This window comes from Typopeltis vanoorti, chromosome 7, assembly GCF_054136105.1.
Source record: "Typopeltis vanoorti isolate ZY-2024b chromosome 7, IOZ_Tvanoo_1.0, whole genome shotgun sequence".
Lineage (NCBI taxonomy): Eukaryota > Metazoa > Arthropoda > Arachnida > Uropygi > Thelyphonidae > Typopeltis > Typopeltis vanoorti.
This window is the reverse complement of record NC_143555.1, coordinates 137,260,234-137,279,323: the sequence shown is the minus strand read 5'-3', so window position 1 is coordinate 137,279,323 and position 19,090 is coordinate 137,260,234. Positions and strand designations below refer to the sequence as shown.

The following is a 19,090-nucleotide window of genomic DNA, read 5'->3' as shown; positions in this document are numbered from 1 at the left end:
TTTTTTTCGAGGGGGGGGGGGGGGGGCGTGAAATATTTAAATTTTTCCAAAGGGGGCCCTGACATCCAAAAGTTTGGGAAGCACTGCTCTAGATGACTCTTAACTATATTCCATGCACTACTGACCTCCTTACCCTGCAGTGTTTTATGTCATGGAACCGATTTAAGCTTCTTCCTAAGCTTATCATAATCACCTGCCTTGTAGTTCCACATATACCCCTTCATGACAGAATATTTCTTGTGTTTTGCATGATTCCTCATGTAAAATATGAGACAGCTTTTTCTACCTCAAATTTTGATATGTAGTCCTCTTTGTATTCCCCCCTTGAAAATTTTCTAGTATGAGTCTGTCACTGCTTGGTTTGTTTAACAGTCTTTGAAAGTACTCCAGATATTTAGGATATTCTTATCTTCAGTTTTCATGTCACCTTTATCATCTTTGATTCCTTTTACAGTACTCTTTCCTCCATTTGTAAGTTTCTTCAATAGCATCCAGAACATTTTGCTGCCTTCCTGATATTTATTTTCAAAGTCTTCCCATGCCTTTTTTGTTTAGCTACTTTTACACATAGCTTAGCTCTCTTACATTTTTCTCTGTATTCTTTTAGGGTATCTGCTAAATTATAAATAATGGGATTGTATATCCCTGGAAGTTACAAAAGGAAACTGTGAGCAAGAGGGTGAGGAGTGGTTTCTTTGCATGCATTGCCTGATGGAGTGGTGAGAGCAAGAACGGTCAATGAGTTTAAGGAGTGGTATGATACACTTTGTGTTTCTTAGCGGGGGGGGACCACCCCTTGATGGGTCTTGATAGACTTTGTGTTTCTTGGGAAGGACCTCCCACGATGAGTCTTGACTCCATGGAGGCCATAATAATAATAATATGCATTTGTCTCACACCTGATTTTGCATCAAATAACCATTTTATTTTTCTTTCTTCAATCCTGACTACTGATGTATAACTCAAATATATATTATGTAGTACTGTTGAACAGCTTTTTTTCTTTGTATTTTGACATATGTCATTTCCAAAACTACAAAACAAATACAGATCTTGTTATATTTCAAGACAAAACGACATCCAACATGCTGTTACAGTTCTCGGTATCCACCAAAACACCTTTCATCTTCAATAATGTACATACGTGCAATATACACATTTCATGTGCTATAGCCATCAAATATCATTCCCACTTTAGCAAACTTATGTTGACCAAAGAAATAGTTTGTTATAGTGGAAAGTTTGGTATATTGAATTTCCTTTAACCCATTGTTGCTGTGTGCTCTGGTTGTGACTATTGGTATTCAGTATCGTGAAAGTTTGCTGTAACAGTGGGATTTCAGTGTATCAACTGTTATCATCACAGTATCTCATGTTGATGAATTAATATTATTTTATATATGTGTCAATTAATTCTAAAAATAATGTCTAAACAATTGCATAATTGTTTAGGCATATTTCTGTTATAGTCTAGTAAATGTCAAAGGCATATTATTATGTATTATTTTTATTTTATTTTTTAACTAGGCTGGCTGTGAGCAACTGGTACAAGCTCCTTTTTACTGGGAAAGTTATCCGGAGTCATCACGTCTTGCTTTAGTGTTGCATATTGGTACTGAAGGGTGTTACAGAGCAGTTGTATCCTATAATGGCACAAATGTTAAAAATGGAGATTTCCATATTATTGTTCTTAACAGTAAGTAATTTTGATTAATCTTCATCACTGTTTCTTACATATATTTTTGTTGACATTTTCAGCAACATGTTTGCATCAGGTGATTTTATAAATATAAAGCATTTAACTGATACTTGTATAATAATGGATTTCAGAAGAAGATTGAAACATCTAGTTATTTCTTCTCCAGAACATCTCAAAATAGAAATATGTTGCTTTATTCCTTCCATCTCCATGGGGGTAAAATGGTGAACTGTTTTTAGTTAATGATTCTACATTTGTCTTAATTAGTGGAATTCTCTTAATAGTTATAAAATCACACTGTATTTATGTACATGTTGTTGGATTGTAATACTATTTTGATTGTGTAAAGTTTGAAAAAAGTGTAAAAAAAGATAGTCCATGGCTGTCTTTTTTCATGGGGAGTTTTTATTAGCAATGAAGTTGTTGTGTGAGGTGTTCTTTTAACACGGGTTTGGCCTGGATGATGCAAAAGTTTAGCAAGTTTTGAGAAATGTGACTATGGCTACGAAGTAAGGTTACAATGCGAATGATATCACAGTGGGTGGGTGGTACAAATAGTCTTGAGAGGTAGTATAAATCATGAGGCAAGAAGTGTGAGTGGGATCAGTGCAATGATACTGCTGGATTTTGCAAAGGCATTTGAGAGAATACTATGTGAAACTATTACACAAACTGCAACAAATAGGGATGGATATGAAAACTGATGATATGGATATAAGGGTGAATCATAGACAGATACCAAAAAGTACTATATGGAGGAGAATAATCCAGGAGAAGGCAAGTGACTAGTGGTGTGCTATAGGGCTATGTGCTTGGACCACTGCTGTTTAATTTGTACATAAATGATATAGGAAATAATTTGAAGGGAAGTATTCAATTGTTTGCTGATGATCAAATTTGGGTAAGGTAATAGTTAATCAAGGTGATGAGAGAGCTTGCAGGATGATTTAAATAGGCTGACAGTATGGACAAAACATAATGGATGTCGATTTAATGTGAAAAAGTGTAAAGTTATGTACTTTGGAATACAAAGATTACAAGCTATGTACCACATTGAGGGAACTGTACTCCAGGAAATGATGAAGCCAGGGATTTGAGGGTAGTAGTAGATAGTCCGCACGGTTAGCCTAGTGGCTTTGTGCTTCACACCCATATGCCTGGGGAAGGAGTGTCCTAGGTTCGATTCCCATTGAAGACATGAGGAACTTTGAGGATCTTCCTCAGGCATAGCCAAGTTAGCCGGTCTTGAGCGCGGGCAGTAGGTCTTTTCCAGTAGGGTTTATCTGGCGTTTTTCATCCCGCAAGCAGGCAAACTGGCCCCGTGAACATACTCTTCTACAGTCAAGAATGTATCCTCCCAGTGGCAGACTAGGCAACAGGTCGGTTGGGAGTGGTATTAACAAGTAATCGCATCTAAGTAACACGCGGACCCTGCATTGGACACAGGAATAATGCATAGTGAAAGAAGAAGTAGTAGTAGATAGAGAGTTGAAGTTTAGAGGACATATTACTAAAGTAGTCAGGGTAGCTCACAGGATTAGTTGGTTATTGAAGAACATATTAAAAAGCAGAGATAAAGGGATTATCATTCTTCTTTATAAAGCCTACCTGAGAATGAGGAAGTGGTGGAGAGGATCCAGAGTGAGTGACAAAGATGGTGAGTTGTGGAATGCTGCTTATGAGAATAGATTGGGTGGGGGGTTGCAGATTGCAAAAGTTGGTTAAAAAAGCAAAAAAAAAAAAGGGGGGGGGATATGATAGAAATATTTAAGTTACTTAAAGGATTTTTTAGGATTGATGCAGGGGAAATGTTTCAGCTCGTTGTTAGAGGGAACAGAACAAGAGGACATCTCTGCAAGTTAGGTAAGAGTGTGGTTACAAAGGCATGAGGACTAGATTTTTTTTGCTTGGAGAGTAGTGAATGAATGAAATGGAGTTGCCTGAGACAGTTGTGAGTGCTTTGTCTGTTAATGTTTCAAGGAAAGGTATGAAAGATTTTGGGTTGATAGTTTGGGTCTCCCATGATGAATCTATCATTTAATATTGAAGGTTTCTCTAGTGTCAAGCAAGATCTCATTGCAAATATTTGCAGATAATGACTGTGATGTACTCTGCCTGCAAAACCTTACATTCATGGCATGAAACTCATCAAAGAGATACCCCATTATAAATATGGTAGTGCAATATTTACAAAAGAAAACTTAATTCCATCATCCATTGACTCAATGAACAACAGAAACATTGAGATTATTAGAATCACTTTTAAAAATATCTCAGTCACCTCAGTTTATAAACCACCAGAAGAAGCTTTCTCCTTCCTTGACATCCTTCTCAATAATAATGCATACCTGACTAATGGTGTATTAGGTGACTTTAACAGCCATAGTATTAACTGGGGTTACACAAAGTCCAATTAAGATAGATAACTTCTTGAAAAATGGACTGAAAACCTTTCTCTAAACCTGATACACAATCCAAAACTCCCTTCATCTTTCAACAGTAGCAGATGGAAGTGAGGCTATAATCCTGACCTCATATTTGTTAGCTCAAAAATATCCAACTTTGTGTTAAAAAGGTTTTAAATCCCATTTGACATACTCAACATAAACCTATAATGCTTCAACTCAACTCAGTCATTATGTCTAACACAGTCCCTTACAGATGACGATTTAATTTCAAAAATGCTAATTGGAAGGGTTTCATGGAAGATCTTGACTGCTCCATAGAACCAGTCCCTCCAAACCCTCAAGAGTACCCTGAATTCATAAAAAATACTGAGGAAAAGTTTATGTGCCATCCCCTGGGGATGTCGCACAAACTACATTCCAGGCCTCTCCAGTGATATATAAGCCCAGTATGCTAATTATCTACAACTTTACAACACCAACCCCTTCTCAGAGGAGACTATCCAAGCAGGTGAAAAAAAAAGTTATGCTTTAAGATGGCAGAGGAAAGGCGTTCCTTATGAAAAAAAGAAATAGACGCCATTGATATGACCCATAGTAGCAGAAAGTCATGCAACTTTATCAATAGAATTAGGAAGGATTTCACTAAGCCATATGAGCATCTGCAGGTAGCAGCTAATCAAATTGCTCACCAGCTGCTGCTGAATGGAAAATTCACTAAAAAACACACAAAAAATAAGATACTTAGAACCCCAAGTAAGGAACAAAATATGATTAATTCAGATTTCACCATCACTGAACTTGATACTGCCATAAACCTATTAAAACCTAGAAAATCTGCAGGCCTTGATGATATCTGTAACGAACAAATTAAACATTTTGGATCCAGAACTAAAGAGGGGTTATTGAAACTATATAATACTTGCCTCAGAACTATAAGGATACCAACTATCTGAAGGCATGCTAAAGTGGTGGCCTTTCTGAAACCTGGGAAAACTCCAACCGAAGCAAAAAATTACAGACCTATATCATTACTCAGCAACTTCTTCAGACTCTATGAACGATTATTCTGGAATAGGCTACAACCCCTAATTGAACCCCATCTTATTGCTGAGCAGACTGGTTTTAGACCAGGCAAATCCTGTACATCACAAATTCTCAACCTCACTTAATATATAGAAAATGGTTATGAGCAAAAACTAGCCACAGGAGCAGTCTTTGTAGACCTAACTGCAGTATATGATACCACAAACCATCTCACACTCAGAAATAAAATATACAGAATAACTAGAGACTATTGCCTTGTTCTCCTGATCCAATCACTCTTGGAAAACAGACACTTCTTTGTGGACCTGGGGGTAGGAAGAGCCACTAGCACCCCCCCTCCAAAAAAATGGCCTTCCCCAGGGAAGTGCGTTATCACCATTACTTTTCAACATTTACATCAATGATCTCCCTATCTTTCCAGGTACTAGAAATTTTTTCTATGCTGATGACCTTGCCATAGCTACTCAATCAAAAAATTTCAAGTCCATTGAAATTACTCTATCACTTGCCTTAAATAGTCTAACCACATATTATAGAAGCAATCAGTTAAAACCAAATCCCTTGAAAACCCAGATTGGCCTTTTCAACCTTAACAATAAGGAAGCCAACAGGAAGCTACAGATTTCTTGGGAAGGCTCTAATTTAGAACATTCCTGGAACCGAATCTACCTCAGTGTGACTCTCGATTGCACCTTTCATATAAAAGACACAGAAAAAAACGAAGGCAAAAGTGAATGCAAGAAACAACATACTAAGAAAGCTTACCTCCTCCAAATTGGGTGCAGACCCTAGCCCACTGAGATCTTCTGCCTTGACCCTTTGCTATTCTTCTGCTGAATATAGCCTGATATGGTCCAGATTCTGCCATGCTGAAAAATTTGACCCAGCATTGAATGAAAGCTGCCGCTTAATTACAGGATGCTTAAAACTAACACCACTAAAAGACCTATATACTTTGGCTGGTATTGCACCCCCTTCAATTCAAGATCTGCATTCTCAGCTGACGAAAGAAGCAGACAAATGAATGATGAACACCACCCACTATTCGGCCAGACCACAGTACCCCAAAGACTAAGATCCTGGCATAGCTTCCTAGCAACTGTCGAACCACCTAAAAACCCTCCAGAGACAAGACTTCAACAATGGCTTGCACCGAGACCTGAGAGTAATACTGGTATTCCAATAGCCAAACATCTTCCATATGGTGCCTGCTTGGACTTGGAATACTTGGAAAAGCCTCAACAGACTTCAAACGACAGGACACTGCAAACAAAACCTCATCATATTGGGGCTACCTCACTGGACCAGATAATTGAGTGTGGGACAACCCAGTCCATGGAACACCTTTCTTGTACCCTTCTTCAGCACAAAAGAGGACCTTATATCCTGCACAGAAAGAGCAGTTGATTGCGCAAGATACTGGAGGAACATCTGACTATATTTATTGTATATAACTTATGTATAATTTCTTTTTCTTCATATTTTACTTATTATTCCCTGTATAATTCACCTACCAAATTTAAGCTATTCTAATTTGTAATGCATCCTAATTTGTTGTAAATAATGTTGTGCTACTTACTTACTACTGCACCACTTGTGTTTGGATACAAAATAAATACAATGAATCTTAGAACCCCCATAATAATTTGCTAGTTGGCATTTCATAGTCTTGAAATGTTTGTTAGGTAGGCATCCTCTGCACTTTGACAAATCATTGTTAAGACGTCATCATCATGCTTTCAAGGATTTAGGCCTGGAGTGACCTGTTCCGGCCTTAGAAATCATTGTTGAATCTCTTAAGAGGACGTCCTGGTTTTCTTTTTCCTAATGATTCGTAATTTAAGGCTTGTTTTGGTAATCTTTCTGTTTTCATTCTTTTAATGTGTTCCATCCGTTTATGTTTATATTTTTTTAAATGGTTATCCTCCAAACATTATCAACAAATTCCTATACAAAGATAACCTCCAACAAGAAAGAACAGTCTCCCAGCAAGTTTCAACAGTAGTCATCTCCTTTATGGGTTCAGTTTCCAGAAAAATAGCGAGATTGTTAAAAACTCATAACATCAGAGTTGTATTTAAACCAACTACTAGCATCAGACAGGTATTAAGATCTCCTAAAGATAGTGTTCCATTTTACAAATATCCAGGTGTGTATAATATTCCATGTACGTGCCGTCTTTCCTACATTGGGCAAACTTCAAGAAGCCTAGAAATCAATCAGACAGAAAGAGCATGTTGGAGATGTCAATCACAACAGAACGATCACCTCCATTTTAGCACATCACTTTTCAACTTCCAACCACACAATAGACTGGGAAAACAGCTCTATGCCCTACATAGACGATGTTTACAGACATTGATTATTTAAAGAAGCAACAGTAGTGCTACGAACAGGCAGCAACCTAAACAGAAATCAGGGTGCCATATTGAACGATACTTGGAAAAATCTGATCAACTCTCTCAGTTTAGCGGAACTACAGTATGCCAATAATCATATTGCGCATTTTCATGCAACGCGTGTTCATGATACCGAGTAAAGAATCACAATTCATGCAGACATTGTCACGTGAACGTGTCAACTTAGCTACCTAACAGTTACTAACGTTTTTTGTATTCTTATACCTTTGTGCATTTATCATTTTTTTTTTTTTGTATTTACCGTTCGAGCCTTGAGAAAGCTAGACAGTAGCGTGGGTGTTATTGTACGAACATATGTACAAATTAAAAACCTATGGTCAGATTAACAATAATAAGTCTTATATTTTAGCATTATGACCAGATATGTATACTTTATACTATTTTAGTTCTTACTTGATCTTGTCCTTAGGCCATCATTTTTTATTTTTCTGTTGATATTATCATTTCCATAATCTTTGGTATCTCATTTAAATTTAAAATGTCTTTCTGTAAGTTATCTTCAGAATTTGTAATTATTATTTTGTCATCAGCAAAAAGGAGAATGTTTAAGTTCACAGTAGGAGAAAGTTTAATACCTTGATGGAAATTTTTATTCCATTTTATTATTATTTCATTTAGATAAATATTAAAAAGAGTTGCTTAAAGGGTCCCTGTTGGACTCCTTGGTTTATCTCTTTCGTGTATGATAGCTCATGATTTAATCTTTATTTGTATTTGATTATTTTCATATATGCTTATGATAGCTTTTAGAATATTATTGTCTTTCTTTTAATATGTTAAATAAAATGCTTCTTTTAACTTTGTCAAATGCTTTTTTCAAAGTCAATAAATGTAATATGTGTTTCTAAATTGTATTCTCTTCTTTTCTCTGTTATTAATTTTAGGCAAAAGGCTGGGTCTATACATGATCGTCCTTTTCTGAATCCATTCTGTACTTCTAAAATAAAGTTTTCAGAATATTTTATTAGTTATTTAAAATTCTACTATATATTTAGTAACAGGAATTTAGTATACTTATGCCTCTATAATTTTTAGGGTCATCTCTACTACCCTTTTTTTTTTTTTTAAGATAGGGTTCACAATTGCTTTTTTCCATTCTATTGGTGGGTTACTAGTTGAATAGATTTTACTTAAACATAATAGGAGTCTTTCTTTGAACCTTATTGCTGCATATTTATATAATTCTGAACCTAACTTATCTTCTCCAGGTGATTTTTCATTTCTTGTTTCTTTCGGGCTGATTTCTAATTCTTCTTTAGTTTTTCATTTTCATTAAATGTCTGCCAGTTATCTTTTTTAAAATATTTATCTGTCCACAATTTTGTAAAGAAATTTAGAAATTCTTCTAATTTCAATTTGGTGTATAATTTTATGTTTTCTTTAGTATCTGTACTTAAATGTTTCAAAATCTTATATATATTTGGTCTTATTTTATATAAATCATGTTCTAAATTGGAAACAAATTTGTTCCATGATTCTCTGCCTTTTTCTGACTTTCCTTTTAGCTATGTTTCTTATTTTTTTATATTCAATTTCATCTTCTAATCTTTTACCGCTTAACCATTTATGATAGGCTTCTTTTTTTCATTTTAATTATTGATTTGATTGTATTGTCCCATATCTTTAGTTTTTTCTTTTTATTGAATTTTTTGGTCTTTCCTAAGCTTTCATTTGCTATTATATTTAGTATCATTTTTATATTAAGCCATTCTATTTCTTCATTTTGTTTTTTTTATCTAAATATTGGTTAATTCTTTGTTCATATAGCCATTGTATATTTGTGTCATTTAATAATCTAGTTTTATGAACAAATGTTTTAACTTTTCTTTCTGTTCTTGTTATTTATAGCTATTTAGGTGGCAATCTTAATTTTATTTTAACAAGGAAGTGGTCACTACTTATTTCATATCCTCTGTGAACTCTAACATCTGAAGAGAACTTTTGTCTTTTCATTTAAGATAAAATAATCTAATATTGATTTCCATCCTCTTGCTGCCCAAGTATATTTATGTATATCTTTATGTTTATAGAAGGAATTCATTATTTTAAGGTTATCATAAACTACCAAGTCAATCAATTTTTTACCATTGCTGTTTAGAGTATGTTCTCCATATATTCCTATATTATTATTATTAATTTTTGTGTTTCCAATTCTTGCATTTAAGTCTCCTGCTAATATTATATAATCATTGTTATTTATTTTATTATATATATATATATATATATATTTTGTAATTGATTGGATGGTTCGCCCCAACTTTGCAGATGATGCAAAGTTGGGGCGAACCATAAAGAGTAGTGAAGATGTTGTGGCCTTGCAAGAAGACCTGAATAAATGAGTGATTGGGCAAGCAAACGGGGATGTGAGTTCAGTGTTGCAAAATATAAGGTTTTAAAATTTGTAAAACAAAGATGGGATGCAGAATTTATGCTTGGTGAGAATATATTGTTGGAAGTAGAGGAAATAAGAGATCTAGGGGTGATATTTTTTTTCGATGGCGATGTGTCCCCTAAAATTTAGGGGACACATCGCCAAAATTGTGAAGACAACACAAAGACTTCTGGGAATGATGCGGAGGATGCTGACGTGTAGAAGTAGGGAGATTCTTGTTCCATTGTATAAGGCTTTGATTAGGCCACACATGGACTATTGTGCCCAGATTTGGTCACCGGGTTTTCAGAAGGATGAAGAGATGTTGGAAAGGGTCCAAAGGCGACTGACTAAGGTAGTTTCTGACCTCTGGAATGTTGAGTATGAGGAAAGATTGAGAAGATGTAATTTGCAGAGTCTAGTGTAGAGAAGGAAGAGGGGAGATATGATAGAGACCTACAAGTTGGTAAGGGGTTGTTATAAGATCAATGGTGGAGAAGTTCTACAGAGAATAGTGGGAGATCAGGGGAGAACCAGAGGTCATCCCTGGAAACTGTATAAAGAGGGTGTGAGTAGGGGAGTGAGAGGCAGATTTTTTTCATGCAGAGTTGTGAATGATTGGAATGCCTTGCCTGAGAGTGTGGTGTCTGCAAGGAGTTTGAGTGTGTTTAAGACACGGTATGATGAGATGTGTGTGTGTGATAAAAGGATCTGCCAGATGAGTCTTTGACTCCATGAGGTCTTGTTTAATAATAATGATTATAATATTTAATATTATCATCTTCTCTTCCTTCTTCTGGGGCATATAAACCAATTATTGTTAAATAACTTCTATTTTTATTCTAGCTTATATTATTCGTTCATTCCATAATATAATATTTTAACTGTTTTGAAAGGGAATTATGAATCCAAATCATAACACCTGCTTGTGCTCTTTGGTCTCTGTCAACTCCACTATACATTACATTAAATTTTTCAGTTCTCATGGTTCTTTTTAATTTTTTTTTCTTTCAGTGATTACTACCATTTCAAAATATCTTTCATTTAATATTTGGTCTAATTCTGTTTCTTTATATGCTATTCCTTTTATGTTCCATTTTGCTATGTGTATTATGTTTTGTCATTTCCATTTTCATTTTACCTTTTCCATCCCAGGGTCGTTTTCCATAGATTCATTTCGATTACCTTTCTCTATTGGCTTAAAAGTAGATTAATATGTTAAGTATCAATCTCAATTATAAGTGAGTAATATACCTTTGACAATATCAAGTATGGTTTAAGGAAATTAATAACATTTGTTAATAAATAAAATTATTTACTTATTTTCATATATTTCACCGAAGTCAAATCGGCATCATCATCAGGGATTAATACACTTATATTAGACATGTGCAAGCAGGCACGCTTCAGTAACAAAGATGAAAAATCTGGAGAGATACAGGAAGATCCAAATCCTACAATTACGCTATCTGTTGGCTTCAGTTGGGATTTCGTGGTCCTTGGGCTGACTGCAGATGAGGGTTCCCCATATTGGGCGGGGGGGGGTGGCCAACGACCAAAAACACCCGACCAAAGCCTATAGGTAGGACTAATTGTAGGACTTTAGGTCTTCCTGTATCCCTTTGCTTTTTTCATCATTGTTACTCAAGTGTGCCTGCATGTGCATGTCTAATACAAGTGTATTAATCCCTGATGATGCTGATTTGACTTCAGTGAAATATAGGAAAATAAGTAAATAATTTTATTTATTAACAAATACGTTGTTCATTTCCTTAAACTATATGATGCTGGAGAATCAATGTATAAACCTAAACACTAGGACTTTGGCAATATGTTAAGTTGAAAATGTTTTCAAATATGTTAACTGACCAACACTAACTGACACTAATAATAACATTAAATTAGTTATTGTTCCTGTATGATTATTATTATTTTTGGTAATTATGGTAACAGTAATTACTATAATACTGCAATAAATTAATCAGTTTTGAATAGTGTATTCATCTACAGAACACTAAGAACGGCATGTATTGTTAAATATGCTACATCTAGTTTTCTTATATCTTTTAGGGGAAAAAGCAGCAATGGTTCAAAAGAATATAGCAAAAAAGCACAATATATGGTATGAAGCTAGGCTTCTTTCTATGAAAGGAGAAAAACTACAAAGGCCAAAGAAAGTATATTGTTACATATCTCCAAAAGTGAGTATTTTTAGTTCGTTGTTTGTCATTCTGATTTAGTTTTTGATTTATTAATTTATCTTGATTCTTAAAACTGAGATCTGAAAAAAGCATCTTTACTTTTGTAAAGATGCTTTTCAGTTTTTAGTTATTAGTCTATCAAGCCTTAAAGTACAAGCCATTAGGAAAAAGAAAACCAGGATGCCCTGTTAAACAATTCAACGATGGCTTCTAAGGCCGGAACAGGCCATGCTAGGCCTAAATCCTTGATACGCATGATGATATGTTATTAGTATAGTTTGCTTCTGTTTTCAGTAATATATTGATCTCATCATAATCATTTTTGATATAAATCCTGAAAGAGTGTAATAGATATTATGACTACAACAAAATTTCATGACTAGTTTGTAATAAATTTTTTTGCCAAATTGATCTCTTTGTTAAGTATGTGATTTGAATCTACTCTTACATTTTGGTCTTCTTGAGTACTTTCATCTCATCTTCTTTTTACCCTCTTTTACCTTGCGGTGTTGAGGGTTTATTAATCATTGGACCTCAAACCATTCACAGGATAAGGTGGTCAGCCCTATGCCCCGGTGTATCCTATGTGCTGTAGTGTTGAGTTCTCAAGGCTGGTTTGCCTGCTTTGCGGGATGAAAAACCCCAGGATAAACTGGGGAAAAAACCCTACTGTCCACGCCCAAGACCGGCTAACTTGATTATGGCTGAGGAAGATCCTTCAGCTCCTCACGTCACTGACGGGAATCAAACCTAGGTACACCTTCCCCAGGCATATGTTGCAAAGCCCACAGCCACTAGGCTAACCACGCAGACATACTTTTATCTTTGTATTATCATCATCATCATCATCATCATCATCATCAAATTCCTGCCATGTACCCTCAAGGGGTGTACAGGATATGACAGTACTACATGAAAAAATTACATCATTACTAACTTCCTATCTACAATTTTCCTCCGAATCAGTCTGTTACTTGTCAAGACTCCAACATTATCAGATCTTATATTTCTATCATCTAAGGCACTTTGTGCCGTATCAATCCACCTATATCTTGGTCTTCCTCTGGGTCGTTTTCCTGCCAACCTGGCAGAGAACACTTGTTTTGCTAATCTTCCCTCTCCCATTCTATTTAAGTGACCATACCATCTGAGATTAGCTCTGCTAATGCATTCCTGGATGCTGACAATGTCAAGTTCTTTCCTAATATCCTCATTTTTAATATGATATTGCCATTGATGCCATCTGTTCACGCCTCTAATCTTTCTCAGGACTCTCATATCTGCGGTCTCTAGTCTTTGGTCAAGTGTTTTACTTCTGACCCAGCTCTCAGATCCATAAGTTAAAATTGGTTTGAACACAGTCTTGTATACAGCTAATTTAGTGTTCCGACTAATTTCTTTCTTATTCCATATGAATTTATTCAATTGACTTCCCACGAAACCAGCTTTGCTGATTCTGTTGTCTATTTCTATATTTAGTTTACCATCTTCAGTAAAAATCGTGCCTAAGTAGCTGAAATGTTTTACTTGTTCCACAGGTTCTCCATTCACAACACAGTTGACATTTTCAATGATTCTGCCTATTTTCATTGTCTTTGTCTTTTTATTGCTGACCTTCATACCATATCTATTACAACAGCTATTCAATTTAGTCAGAGAATCTTGCAGACTTGTAGTGGATTTATTTAGAAGTATAACATCATCCGCATAAAGCATAGAGCTGACATTAACATCTCCAATTTTGATATCAGGTTTAATACCACATTCCTTCATAATGTGATCCATATAGATAATGAATAACAGAGGGGATAATGTACATCCTTGTCTCACACCAGATTTAACATTAAACCATCTTCCTGTACTTCCTTCAATTCTAACTGCTGACTCACAACTCAAATAAAGATTAAGTATTGCTTGATATAATGCCCCATTGACACCATATAACTGCAGCATATTGAATAGCTTCTCTCTTGGCACCTTGTCATATGCCTTTTCCAAATCGACAAAACTTAAATACAGATCTTTGTTATATTCCCATGCTTTCTCGACTATTTGTCGTAAAGTGAAGATCTGATCCTGACAGCCTCTATTTGGCCTGAATCCAGCTTGTTCTTCACCAAGCTTTTCTTCCACAATTCTTCTCAACCGTTTCTTAAGTATACTTGCATAGATCTTGCCAGGAACACTCAGTAGGGAAATACCTCTGTAATTCTCACATTCAGTTTTATTTCCCTTTTTATATATGGGTACTATGAGAGCTCTACTCCAATCATCGGGAATTCGTCCCTCTGTCCAGGCTTTCTGAACTATGCAGTGCAGCCACTGTAAGACTCTTATACCACCATACTTCAGCATTTCTGGTCGAATATCATCTACTCCTGCTGCCTTTCCACATTTCAAGCCTTTGATGGCTTTTTCTACTTCAAGTATGGATATGTATTCCTGACTGCATGCCTGGTCAGTGTTTTTTATCACTATGCTGTCATCACTGCTTGTTTCATTTAGCAGTTTTTCAAAGTAATTACTCCATACTTCAAGGATATCTTTTTCTCCTGTTTTCATTTCACCTTTATCATCTCTAATTCCTTTTACAGCACTCTTTCCTCCATTCCTAAGCTTCTTCAACAACCTCCAGAATATTTTGCCACCTTCTTGATATTTATTTTCTATATTCTTGCCAAAGTCCTCCCATGACTTTTGTTTAGCTAGTTTTACACACTGTTTAGCTTTCTTACATTTGTCTCTGTATTCTGTAAGAGTAAAAGCTGACTTATTTGCCAGGAACTTTTGATATGCTTTCTTCTTTTCCTTCACTGCCTCTTTAACTTCCTGTGTCCACCAGGGAGTTCTGGTTTTTTTATCCTTGCACACAACCTCACCACATGCCTCTCTGGCAGAATCAATCAATGTTTCCTTCAGAGTTCTTTGTATTATAATATTTTATATCCCATTCTGTTTAAGCTATGAGTAAACCATCTTAGATTAGAGCTGCTCACACATTGGAGAGCTGAATTGGCTTGAAAAAGTTGATATCTGGTCCTTAGAACAAGATTGTACGCTATACCAGCCTTACTTATTTCCATATCTGTTTCCATAATTAAATTTGCAACTAAAAATTTATATATGGATGCCTAAAATGTATTCCTGCCCCATTTTCATAATTTTCACATTTTTATTGCTGCTTTTCATAAATATATTACTGCAGTTATTTAATGGTTAAAGGGTCTTGAAAATCTCTGGAATGCTGTATTTAATAGGATAACATCATCTTTTTAAAATAGTGAACTAAGCATAATATCCCCTATTTAATGACTTATTAGGAGCAATGACATGTTCCCATTTCTGATTATTCTAAACTTATGAATAATAAGATATTCACAGACCATCGTACTCCTTTAAATTTATCTTATGGCACTGAGGACTGCTCATTTCTTTGACTGAAAATTTTTAGTTGATTATCATTAAATATATTCTTTTATTTATTGTATATTGTGTTATTCATTTTTATGTCACCATTATCTTTAAAAATTACTAAGTGTCCTACTAGTTTTTGTTGATACTCTGAGGTTCTGCAGCAGTATATGACAATAATAATAATTATTATTATTAAGAGAGACCTCCAGGGAGTCAGACTTTAGGGAGGCCACATACTACTAACACCAGCTGTCATACTTATTCTTGAATTCATTCACACTGCTTGCACCCACAACATCCAATGGCAATCCATTCCAATCATGCACCACCCTATGAGAGAAAAATCTAGTCCTCACCCCTTCTTAGCAGCATTCATTTTTAGCTTCCAAGGATGGCCTCTCGTCCTTTCCCCATCCTCCATAAATTTAAAAATTCAATCAATTGAAAATGTCAAATGCGTTGTGAATGGAGAACCTGTGGAACAAGTAAAACATTTCAGCTATTTAGGCACGATTTTTACTGAAGATGGTAAATTAAATATAGAAATAGACAACAGAATCAGCAAAGCTGGTATGGTGGAAAGTCAATTGAATAAATTCATATGGAATAAGAGAGAAATTAGTCGGAACACTAAATTAGCGGTATACAAGACAGTGTTCAAACCAATTTTAACTTATGGATCTGAGAGCTGGGTCAGAAGTAAAACACTTGACCAAAGACTAGAGACCACAGATATGAGAGTCCTGAGAAAGATTAGACGTGTGAACAGATGGCATCAATGGCAATATCATATTAAAAATGAGGATATTAGAAAAGAACTTGACATTGTCAGCATCCAGGAATGCGTTAGCAGAGCTAATCTCAGGTGGTATGGTCACTTAAACAGAATGGGTGAGGAAAGATTAGCAAAACAAGTGTTCTCTGCCAGGTTGGCAGCAAAACGACCCAGAGGAAGACCAAGATATAGGTGGATTGATACGGTAAAAAGTGCCTTAGATGATAGAAATATAAGATCTGATAATGTTGGAGTCTTGACAAGTAACAGACTGATTTGGAGGAAAATTGTAGATAGGAAATTAAAAATGATGTAATTTTTTTTTCATGTAGTACTATCATATCCTGTACACCCCTTGAGGGTACATAGCAGGAATTTGATGATGATGATGATCAATTGAAATCCTGAATGACCCTCTCAGAAGTTTATAGGTCTCGATCATATCACCTCTTTCTCCTGTTTGCTAGTTTCTGCAGTCTACAAATTCTCAATCTGTCTTCATAATCAATATTCCACTATCCTGATATCCATTATAACAATATATCTCTCCAATATATCAGAATCACAACGGAAACCAGGAGACTAGACCTATGCACAATAGTTCAAGTGAGGTATTATCAAGGTTTTGTAAAGAGGCAAAATGACATCCTTATCTTTACATGTGAGCGTTCGTCTCAGCATTGAATTATTTTTCTAGTTGTATTTGCAATCTTTGCCGCATGGCTCCTGAACGTCAACTTCCTATCTACTAACACTCCAAGATCCCTAGCCTCATCAGTTTCTTCTAGCCTAATCCCACCAATATAATACGACATTAGATATCTAATCATGGTGAAGTGAATGACTTTACATTACTCACATTGAACTGACACCCATTTTCCAATGCCCACAATTCCAGCCTATTCAAATCATTCTGCAAGTACTGCATATCAGCAGCATTCCTGATTGCCTTACTTATCTTGGAATCATCAGCAAATAGCTATAAGTTGATTGTCAAATCCTTTCCAATATCATTAATGTACAGATTGAATAACAGTGGACCAAGCACTGATCCTTGTGGTACACCACTAGTTACCTTAACCCTTACAGACTCAGACCCCCCCCCGTATATCACTTTTTGATATCTGTCAGTCAGCAATTATCTTATCCATGCTAATATTGTATGACCCAAACCCATTTTCCCCAATTTATGCAACAGTCTGCCATGCTATTTTCTATCAAAAGTCTTAGCAAAATCCAAAAGTATCATGGTGTATCCACTTCCCTTGTCTAGTTGAATGGTAACATTGTTATAGAATGTGAGCAAGTTGCTAAAACATGACCTTCCCTTAGTAAACTCATGTTGTTCATTGCAAAGTAGAAGTTCACTGTCAACCCATTTCTGAATGCGAGCACTAACCAATTTTTCCAGAATCTTCACCAGCACTCATGAGATACTAATTGGTTGATAGTTGGATACATCGGTCTTTGCACCACCTTTGTGCAATGGAATTATCCCATAGATTCCTTCCATTCCTGTGGAATCTTCCCTGTTCTGAGACTCATATTAAACAGCCTAGTCAAAGGAATGGCTACTTCAGCTGAACACTCTTTTAGCACACATGCTGATATTCCATCAGTCCCTATTGCTGAATTCTTATTCAATTTGTGCAACAGCTTTAATACCTTGTCCTCACACACCTACCTTACTTCATCTAGTGAAGAGGTAATGGTGAACTCAATGTTATTCATCAGGTTGATAGCATTTTAGCAAAATGGGCACTCATTAACTGAACAACCTCTTCTGCATCTGTAACCTTAAACAGGAAGGCAAGAAGGGGTGGGGGATTTCTATGGTTCGCTGGTTCAGTTAATATCTGTCATCTTTGTATTCTGTGTCCTTATATTGAAGCATTTGATTATGCTTGATCTTGTGCAATTTGAGAATCATGCTTTGGTTTTTATTGTTTTGAGTAGGATAGTATATCATTTCTGTGGGTTCTTTGAATATTCATACATAGTTTTTCTTGAAACAGTACAATTTCTGCTGCAGTTTTTTTTATATATATTGATCCCATACAGATCAGGTCAAAAGACCTATAAGCACATCAGTATCATGTGCAAGATGCAGATGAGGACTGAGATAGATGTTTATTGATTTTTTTTTTGAAGAGCTACAAGTTGTGATTGTATGGAAATGCTTCATGAGGAAGGCTGTTCCAGAGGACACAGGTGGATGGAATAAAAGAGGAGAAACGGGTTCGGTGTGTTTGTAGTTGCACAATAAATGTATGCTGGGCAACTGCTACGCTTGTATTAACAGGGGCAGCTGAAAGTGAAGGAATGATAGTTGACAGTTCACTAAGGAAAGTGATCAGAACTTACTCCACTGCATCTGTCAGATAGATGTTGAAGTGAATCTGTAAGAGAGTGATCATCAATGAACCTAATTGCTTGCCTCTGGACAGCATCAAGCACACATAACATTGATTCTCATTTGTAGCATGAAAAACAAAAACTGACTTAGCACTTTTCTTTTTCTGATGTCTTTTATATACCTGTTGGATGTAATTAATTCCTTATGCCAGTATTAGGGGAAGACTTTAAAGGTTATTTATGGCTTAATGAAAGACTTGCTATAATCATTACAGGAAGGTAATTTTATGTACTGTATTTCTTATTTCAACAAGTTGTTGATGGAGCAAAGAGACCCTGATGGATAAGAGTTCTTACGGTGTCAGATTTCCGACAAGTATAATGGTGAGAATAAGTGAAGAGT

The 19,090-nt window shown here is 35.6% G+C and overlaps 1 protein-coding gene across 4 annotated transcripts in view; it reads left to right on the top strand.

Annotated features, from left to right (window-relative positions):
• LOC150105111 (apoptosis-resistant E3 ubiquitin protein ligase 1) overlaps nt 1–19,090 on the top strand; it is a 377,933-nt gene that overhangs the window by 194,853 nt on the left and 163,990 nt on the right. For all 4 annotated transcript variants that reach the window (XM_090395495.1, XM_090395494.1, XM_090395496.1 and 1 more), the window contains 2 exons: nt 1,528–1,696; nt 12,013–12,143. In XM_090395495.1, the coding sequence (XP_090251621.1) occupies nt 1,528–1,696; nt 12,013–12,143 (300 nt within the window). The remainder of the gene's footprint in view (nt 1–1,527; nt 1,697–12,012; nt 12,144–19,090) is intronic.